General features: G+C 37.2%; 1 protein-coding gene across 1 annotated transcript; it reads left to right on the top strand.

Moving 5' to 3' along the window:
* The first annotated feature begins 1,110 nt into the window (after window positions 1-1,110).
* Window positions 1,111-8,038, top strand: LOC121253299 (protein tesmin/TSO1-like CXC 5). The gene is given in 9 exon segments (XM_041153328.1): window positions 1,111-1,662; window positions 1,665-1,852; window positions 3,265-3,372; window positions 4,150-4,327; window positions 4,942-5,301; window positions 5,656-5,759; window positions 5,834-5,928; window positions 6,084-6,500; window positions 7,330-8,038. Coding segments are annotated over 9 exon segments (1,854 nt in total). The 5' UTR covers window positions 1,111-1,521; the 3' UTR covers window positions 7,593-8,038.
* Window positions 8,039-10,186: the final 2,148 nt, after the last annotated feature.

Below are 10,186 nucleotides of genomic sequence, written 5' to 3' on the forward strand. Positions count from 1 at the left end.
CTAATTATGAATTTCTTAAAATTCAGGTGTTAATTTTACAATTTGTGAAGATCTAAGATCTCGAGTTGCCAATACATAAAAATTCATTTTGCAATTGATCTTTATTTGTGTCTATGCTACAAGAACTCTATATGTATAGAATAGTTTCTAATTTTCTTTTATTCTTAATTTATCAATTAGACAAATAAGTGTAAAAGAGATAATGGTACGGGATTTGCTACTTATTATCTACGCACACTACATATTATATTTTTTTTAAAAAAAAAAAATTTAGTTTTATTCCTTTTAAACTTATTGAATTCTTAAACTCTTCATCCATATACCACACGTTTAGTAAAAGAAAAAAAAAAGTTGTGTGTGGTATGTAGAGATGATGAATAGATTTTTTTTTTTTTAATTTTATAAAATATCCTCCATTTAATATAATATTATAAAAAGAATTATAAATTAATTATTTTTTAGAGTTTATTTAGATATTGAAATGAGATTAGATGATTTTATATTAGTTGAATTATTAGAATATTAATTTTTAATATTATTATTGTTTTGATATTTAAAAAATTGAATTATTTATTATATTTTATATAAAAATTTAAAAAATTTATAATAATAAGATGATTATCAGATGAAATGAATTAAGGGTGTTTCTTATTCCGGCGTTAATCTCAAACAATTAACCGACCGTTTGATTAGTTCGGCTTCTTTCCAGACTTGTCCGCTGATCTTTCCTGCCTAGAAAATGTCCAATCACACACTAATCCAAGCCCACCTCAGCAAGCTCTCTCTCTCTCTCTCTCTCACTCTCACGGTCACGGAGTCGGAGTCCCTTCACCCTTTTTAGCGCCATTTTATTTTTTTATTTATTTTCTTTTCACTTTTAACAATTAATCTTATAATAATATTAATAATAATTTCCCTCGTTTTCCAATACTCCTAAGATTTCTGCTCTCTCCAATCACTTGCGTCCACGTTTCACCCATCTCAACCGACGGTCAACTGCTGATGATTCCCAGTTCTATGAATTCAAACCGTTAGATGATTCTCTCATATACCGTCTGATAAGACCATCGGGGTTAATCTCACCGTCAAATATTCCACAAAATTGAATTTCAAAAGCTTGGGAGAGAGAGGGAGCAGAGACGAACAAAAGTCCCTTACTGCTATTCTCCTCCACTTCTTCATTGCTTTCTTTTGCACTACGAAACTCTTGTGTGTGTGTGTGTGTTGCTCTCTCCTAGAAATTTTTACAAATTTTTTTTTTTAAATTTCTCTGTGTTTGAATTTAAAGCCTTCTCAAACTCGGTCACTATTCGCTTCGCTGAGCTTCGGCTTAAATTTTGAGCTGCAAAATCGTGTATTTGAGTTCGTTTCGGTGGCTTTCGATTTCGTCTTGGATCTGAAAGTGCCTGAATTTGAGGAACTTGGGTGATTATTTGGAAGTAATCAGTGGATTGAACTCTTGAAGGAAAAAAAGAGAAGATAAATTTGAAATTTTGATTGAGTTTTCGAATTTTTAATTTGATGGGAGAAGGTGAAGGAAGCGATTTACATCCTAAGAAGGCTCAATCTGAAGGTACAGCGGCCTCCGCGTCGACGGAGGCTCCAGCGGCGAAGAAGCTGGCGAGGCAGCTGGATTTCACGGCCTTCGGTGGTGCTGGGGCTCGGGGAGTGTGGTCTTGCCGGAGCACCCGCAGCCGCAATTGCAGTCGCAGCCTCAGATGGTGGCGGCGACCGTGATAGTGCCCCCCCAGACGCAGACGCAGACGCAGCCGCAGCCACAGGTGATGGTGATGCCCGTGGTGGCTCCCCCTCCGCCGCCGCATCATACGGCTCATCCGCCATTGAGGGTTGTGTAAGTTCGTAAAATTCTGGTTTTGCAGGAACAAGCTTTGATTTTGTTTGGACAATTGTGGTTGTTGGTTCATTGACAAAAATGCTGAATTAGTTCGAAAGATTTGGTCTTTCGAAAGAGTGGTATTTGTATGAACTTGTGTTTGTTGCGTTGAGAAGGAATCTTATTTGATTTGGAAGCTTTTGCTAATGGAGAGTGACGTTTGTGTTTTTGGTTTGTGGATTTATTGAGAAAGTAACACATTTAGGTGAAAGATCTTCTTTTCGAGTATGAAGTTTGATGTGTATCTGGAAAGTACCCATAATCACAGCTGTTTCTTTATTTCTAGCCTTACTAACATTTATTCACTTATTTGTTGCTTTTATGGATCTCAAGATATTATTTCCTATATTTATAGAAGAGTGGGAGGATTAAATTCTTACTAATAACATATATAGTGCTTTTACACTAAAGTTTGCCTGGAACGCCTACACATAAATTTAGGTTCGGTTTGGATAGTAAGATAAGATAAGATGGTTTTGGCTAAAAGTTGAAAGTTGAATAAAATATTGTTAGAATATTATTTTTTAATATTATTATTATTTTAGAATTTGAAAAGGTTGAATTGTCTTTATATTTTATGTGAGAATTTGAAAAAGTTGTAATGATGATATGAGATGAGATGAAACACTTTTATTATCCAAATAGGGCTTAGTCAGTTTGAACTTAAAATGGTGAGATCACATGAAACTTTGGATTTGGTTATTCACCCATCTTATTATAGTGTCACAAAGCTGTAACGGTATTTTTTGGGCTTATCTATGTTATGTGAAAATGTAATAGTTTGATAATTAATAAATATTATTTTATTTCCTTTAAGCAGAACTGTTGAAATATTTATGAATTCTCCATATTATGGTATCTTTCATAATGGTGTGTTATGTGTTGTGCCATATCTATGAAATAGAACTTTCTCACTTTTGTGGTTGTTTGAATTTAGAAAATTCTATTCTCAAGGTGGTTTGTAGAGCACACCTAGTAAAATGCTTACATGACATAATTTGATTTGGAAAATAAATTTTAAAATTTGAATCTTACAAATAAAATCTTATTGTTTAAGTGATGTAGATGAAATGCTCTACACACTGGCTTGGAATAGAATAACTCTTGAATTTATATATATTTTTTTCTTTGTGCTATCATAATAGTTCCTTCAGCTAGTCTACCTGTGTTGTAACCCTGCTCCCGAACCGAAAGAAGGGATGCCAATTGGCATTGCTTTGCCCTTGTATCATTGAAGAGTAATCTGTTGCAGGTGAAATAATATGACTGCACAAAAATAACTTACTGATAGGGTACATGTGAATATGTTCATATCAAAGCTCAATATTTATATCTGAAATTTAGTATAACCCTAACCTTTCTTCCTGCAGAAAACCAGATTCCCCAAAATCAAGACCAAGACCAAATTCTGATGTGAAGGATGGTACTCCAAAGAAGCAAAAACAGTGCAACTGTAAACACTCTCGATGCTTGAAGTTGTAAGTAGATGACCACTTTACAGTCCCCTGGTATGACTAAGAGTTTTGTTCTACCCTTGAATTACAATGCTCACACATGCGCACGTGCGCGCATACATACCTCCCACATCTGTACTTCTTTTGGTAGAACTTGATAATTACACCATTTAATACTGTGCCATGGCCTCACTACTTCATAATTGTTTAATTTAATATTGTGCCATGGCCTCACAACTTCATAATTGTTTAATTCTAATCATGTAACTTGAGCTGGTGGCATTTTTCCTTGCATCAAAGAGGAACAAAAGTAATAGTTTATATCTTCCACTTCCTTTATTTTACTATGGTTGTGTGTGTGTGTGTGTGTGTGTGTGTGTGTGTGTGTGTGTGTGTGTGTTTGGGCATGCTTGCATGTGTGCATTCTGATAGAACTCAAAGAGAATGACATATTTCTTACACTTCCTTTATTTACCTTATGCACCAAAGAGGAACAAAAGTAATAAGTTTATATCTTACACTTCCTTTATTTTACTGTGGTTGTGTGTGTGTGTATGTGTGTGTGTTTGGGCACACTTGCATGTGTGCATTCTGATAGAACTCAAAGAGTGACATATTTCATCGTCCATTCTTCTTTGTTTTGTGTGATGGTTGCTTAACAGTGTATAATAAAAACCAGTAAGGGCATAGCCAAAGCTCATTGAAGCCTCCGAATTTATATGCTAACTGTATAAAATTTAATGTTCTGTATAAGATATTTTTACTGATGTGAAGCTTGTTTGGTCAATGTGATCATGTCAGATATTGTGAGTGTTTTGCGTCTGGAATATACTGTGATGGGTGCAACTGTGTAAATTGTTATAACAATGTTGAGAATGAAGCTGCTAGGCGAGAAGCTGTAGAAGCAACTTTAGAGCGTAATCCAAATGCGTTCAGGCCAAAAATTGCAAGCAGCCCACATGGAGTGAGGGATAATAGGGTATGTTTAATATGCAGTATTTTGAATACATCTATCAGGTACTGGGAATCTTGCAGTTTTTACGTTGGTGTAGATAAACATGCAAGAAGTTCAGTGTTTTAGCTACTTTTAATTAATGGAGGTACTGATGCTAACTGGTTCTCTTATCATGTGACTAGCCATTGTGGCATCATTGTTACTTCCAATGATGGTTCTACTACAGATATCCATTATTGTTCATTTGGGAAATTTGTGCTAAAGCTTATGTGACTTCAGAAATTCACATTATTGCTTACAGTTTTCCTAGTTTTTTGTGCATGAGATGATTACAAGAATTAGTGGATAGAGAATTGTTATTATGTTACTTATTGTATTCTGCCATGTGCCCGTTGTTTTTGGCTTGTGCATGCTTGTGTTGCTTGCTCTGAACTGTATCTTACTTAGAATATTTTGTAATGCCATTATGAAAAATGCTGGCCTAGAGAAAAGATAAATTACATGTTCTGAATTAATAATTTGAGAGGCATACATTGGTAATATACCGATTGAGTGTTTTTGTATTAGTACACCAAACATTATTCTCTTTTCTGTATGTTAACAACAAAGCATATTGTGTGCTTTTGAATTATATGCAGGAGGAGGCTGGGGAAGTTGTAATATTGGGAAAGCACAACAAGGGATGCCATTGCAAAAAATCTGGGTGTCTCAAGAAGTATTGTGAGTGCTTCCAAGCCAACATTCTCTGCTCTGAAAATTGTAAGTGCATAGACTGCAAGAATTTTGAGGGTAGTGAAGAGAGACAGGCTCTATTCCATGGAGATCAAGGCAACAATATGGCATATATGCAGCAGTTAGCAAATGCTGCCATAACTGGAGCTATTGGGTCCTCTGGCTATGCATCCCCTCCAATATCAAAGAAGAGAAAAGGGCAGGACCTCTTCTTTGCTTCAGCAGCTAAGGATCCATCCGTGCAACGGCTCAGACATCTTCAACAGGTAAACTTGCTCGTCATATTTGGGGAGAAATTGTATTTCGGCTGATTATTGGTTTAAATTGGCAAGTATAAGAGAATAATTATCTCTCTTCAAATTCTTGCTTATGACATTTCACCTGATCATATCTGTCTTATAGGGATTTTAAGCATTATGTTTTAGTTAAAAAGAGAAGTTGACTGAAGTATTGATGGCAGCTGTGCACTGCTGATAAGGCATGGCTGCTGTCTTTTAGTACATGGATAAAATTTTTGTAATTTTAAATTATTTACTACCACTAAACTTCCTCTCGTTGTGACTTTTGGGTGCTACTTTCATTACTTAGTATATTCACAGTTATGTTTCCATGTTTATCAGGCAAACCAACTCAGACCTTCTGCGCCATCCCCTTCCCCGTCTTCAGTCCCAGGTTCTGGTGTTGGTGGAGCTGCAGCATTAGGCCCTTCCAAATTTACGTACAGGTAAAAAATTGTTGTCTTCTGGGAGATGCATTAACCTGCATGGTTACACTACTAACTTGTCACAATTGTTGAAGGTCTCTCTTAGCGGACATTATCCAACCACAGGACGTGAAGGAGCTTTGCTCAGTTTTGGTGGTACTTTCAGGAGAAGCTGCCAGAACAATTGCAGGTATGTCATGATTTGTGTTAAGAAATTTGTATTTCAGGTTGGGTACAATGCGGTGAGGTGCATATGAAGTTCTATATGACACATGACACATTTCCTGATGAATTATCTCTGATTCTATAATATACGAACATGATAAACTTGATTAATATTTCCAGAACAAAGAAGTGTGACAGAACAGCGGGCAGAAGATCAGACAGAAACTTCCCTTGCTTCATCAACACAAGAAAGATTTCAAAGCCAGAAGGAACCTGATGCTGAGAAAGCTGTGGCTGATGATTGCTCAAGTGCTACCCAGGCGGGTAAAATCTGTGCTGAAGATTCCAGTTCAGATGGTGCCAATGCGCCAAAAGGAAGGCCAATGTCTCCTGTAACTTTAGCATTGATGTGTCATGAACAAGATGCAATGTTCTTGGCATCTGCTTCTCCAGATGGGTTGATGGGTCAGGGCAACACGTCTTCACCCTTGCCTTATGGGCACGGTATGGCAGAGGTCTATGCAGAGCAGGAAAGGATTGTTCTGACAAAGCTTCGAGATTGCCTTAATAGGCTCATTACTTTTGGAGAAATAAAAGGCAAGTTAATCTTCATCTAAATTTTGATGAATGGTTTAACTGTGAAAGAAAAACAGCCATATCAATTTCCAAATTAGAATCATTGATCATTGTTGGGGAAAATCAAGTTAATCTCCATCTAAATCTTGATAAGTAGTGCTTAAAAGTCAAAATTCAACTGTTAAACTATGGCAGACTGAACAAATAAACAGGTTGAGGATGGAAGTCTGAAAATTAGGATCATTTTTTTTTTTTTGGGGTGCCTGTGTCCGGGCACAGGGGGAGGGTTTGGTTTGGTTTTGTTTCTTTCTCAGTTCTGTACTCAAGACAAAAATGGCTTCCCTGCAATCAGAAAGTCAGCATGATTATTATTGGCCAGCTATAAATTACCGAGTGCAGTTGGTTTCTTCATCTGCCAGCTTTGTCCCCCCACCCCCACACCACCCTATCCCTTTTGTGGCTGTGTACTGTTATAGTTGTTCGTATCCAATGGATGCTCGAAACTTATTATGCTAATATTAATGATAAATACAGCAATGACAGTTGATTACAACAACACTCATTATTGCCTGCTTTAGTACTGAAAATTATAAAGGCCCTTGGTCTGAGTGGTATGCTCCCTCCAGGTTTAAGGTTTGTACCCTTGAGTGAGTGCAAACAATTTTTAGGGACAATTGGACGGGGGACTTCCCCTTGAATTACTCTATATGCACTCATTGCAGAGGGCTTGTACACCCCGGAATTAGTCAGGACTTTGTTTCGGACACCTGGTGCCAATAAAAAAGTATTGAAAATTATTGACATTTTTTTTATACATGAAAATTATTGACATTTACTTGACACATTGCAGAGACAAACTGTTCATCATTAGCCAGAAGTGAATTAGGAGGTCAAAAAGAAGTACTGAGCAATGGTGCTGCCAATGCCGGGACTGAAGCAGTGGATGAACAGGGTCCAGTTGGCAATGGTATTGCAAAACCTTTTTTTCCACAGATAGCCATGACATCTCATATGGCTTCAGCCATTGTGACCCCTAGTAATGACTTCCTTCCAAAAGTTCCATTCCTCCCCGAAAATGGCGAAAGAAAACAGAAGACTGAAAAAGAGGTGTAAAAAGATTTTAGTACAGAAATTTTCCTCTAGGCATTTCCCTGCATTTCCATAAGACTACACCATTGTTGGGTTTCTTCAATGCCGTGGTCGAGATGGTATTGGGTCTCATTATTAGAGCTGACGGGGATCTAATTCAATGTTTCTTTTTCTTTTTCTTTTTCTATTCTTTTCTTCTACGCCATTAATATATTTCTAAGTTAGTTTCCAGCTTCAGCCATAGTTTGACTTTGAACACAAAGTGGTGTAAAATGTCGAGCCTTTGTAATTGAAGATGTGATTCAGATGATTAATGCCAATGGCAATATAGCTTGTATTGTTAGGTGCTAGGAGGTTTATTTTAACTATTCACATTTCTAGAGAAGCAAAGAGCGGAATTATAATTTTGTAATGGAATATGTTTCATAGAATTTCTTCAAGAATAATAAAATGTGCACATTATTTATTCTTGTGAACGAGATGTTACTGTCCCTTTGCAAATATTTTTTACTACCTCAGAATATACCAGCTCCAAGAGTTTGGAATAACCTGTTCACAGCCCTTATTATCAACCCACATTGCCTCAAATCTAAAAGGCCTCTTCCCTCCACTTGAACCACCTTCATCATTTTGATATAATACTATTGGGGAGTGATTTGAATGTGTAGCTATTCCGTGCTAAACTCTAGCAATGGGGGAACAATTAGACCATCCTTCATTTGCTAGAAAATGATCAATTCTCTTGCTGATTCTATGTTGAGCCTCTCTACCATTGCACCATGTATATTTGGAACCTGAATATCCAAGATTAAACAATCCACAATCATCAAGAGCATTTCTAAACTTTGTCTCTCATATCTTCCTCTACCACCCCTCTTCTCCTGAATATTCAACACTTCATTAAAGTCTCCAAAAATAAGCCAAGTCGCAGGATTTTGTACTTTTAGCATACGCATAAGTGCCCAAGACTTATGTCTTCGAGCCACCTCACGATGTCCATATAACCCTATTAGAAACCACTCATCACAATCTCTTTTCACACAAGCATGAATATGGTATCTTGGAGTAATTCTGAATATGAATTTGGCACTCCTTCCATAGAAGGGCCAAACCCCCACTCTTACCAACACTGTCTATTGCCAAACACCCTTCAAACCCTAACTTCCTTTTTACAAACTCCATCTTCTAAATTGATAACTTAGTTTCAATAAGGAACACTATTTAGGGAACATCACTTCTGACAAGATCATGAAGTGCATGAATTCCCTATAGGTTCCCAAGTCCTCGAGAATTCTAACTTAAAATTTTCATGACTCCCAGTGGGGTTGGGACCCAGCCTCTACCAATATATTTTAGATAATACCATGTCTGCCACCCTCAATTTCCTTGAAACTTACTTTTAACTTCTTGCACTCTCAAAAATGTGACTCACTAACAAAACCCTCCCCAGCAACTCTTTTCTTAGCAACACCCTTATGAGAGAGAAAGATTTTGACCTATGGCACGAGCCCTACTCTTCCAATTTCCAAGAGTAGGCTGATCTTACTTTTGTCATGGCTTGGGAGTTGAATTGTTTTCCTGAGTAGTCGTTAGACTATTTGGAGGGACCTTAAGGCCATTGCATGGGCCCAAACTAAAGTCAATGTCATGACTGGACTTGTTCCTTAAGCAGCCCAGCCCAAGTGAGATGAAGACATTTGTATTGGCCCATTTAGGCAAGTATCAATTTAAGCACATAACTTCTCTAAGCTTTCCCTCTTATCTGCTTCAAGATTGACCATTACAGTTGTTTTCTTTCCTTTCTTAATTCTTTCCCCCACCAGCTCTTTCAATGATGTTATTCTCAGATTTTCCTCCTCCTCATTAGCACTAATCACGCCTTCTTCCATTCGTTCTCCATAATTAGGTTGAGTAACATCTTCCATGTTCCTGTCGTTGGCCTTTCTGCCATTGGGAATTGCTTCTTCTTGCTCATCTGTAGTCTAAACTGGATTCCGATCTTCACTCCTTTTTCCATTCTCATCCATAGGATCTAGGTTCTGAACTAGATTACTTCGACACCTCGCATAGACATCTTTTCAAAGCCAAGTGTCAAATTGCTTACTGCCACTTCTCTGTTTTATGTCTTTTGAGCAGGATAATCCAAAGTGTAAAATACGACTACAATCAAAATAAACCCTTGATAGTTTCTCATAACACACCAATACCCAAACACTTCTTCCATTCACCCTAACTGTACGCTCTCTTGCAATGGGTTTTGTGAGGCACATTTTAATTTTCGCACGTAAGCTCTTCCCCCATCCTACTCCATATTCATCAACATCCACCTCTTCCATCTCCCCCATTGAATTTCCAAGCCTCTCTCCAATTTGTCGATTCATGCAAGCCAATAGCAAATTATGCATCTGTACCCACAACAATGCATGATTGAAATTCATCTTATGAGGTTGTGTAAACCCATTAAACAACTTAAGAACAAAGAAATGATTGCCAAAAAACCAAGGGTGACCCCCTTCCACCCTTTGTTTGTCAGCATGAGTTTCAAAGATGATAAGAAATATGTTCTGTCCCACCTTTTGAAAACTTGTCGACTTAGTCAGTTTCCACACCTTAGCCAT

This window comes from Juglans microcarpa x Juglans regia, chromosome 2S (assembly GCF_004785595.1).
Source record: "Juglans microcarpa x Juglans regia isolate MS1-56 chromosome 2S, Jm3101_v1.0, whole genome shotgun sequence".
NCBI classification, from domain to species: domain Eukaryota; kingdom Viridiplantae; phylum Streptophyta; class Magnoliopsida; order Fagales; family Juglandaceae; genus Juglans; species Juglans microcarpa x Juglans regia.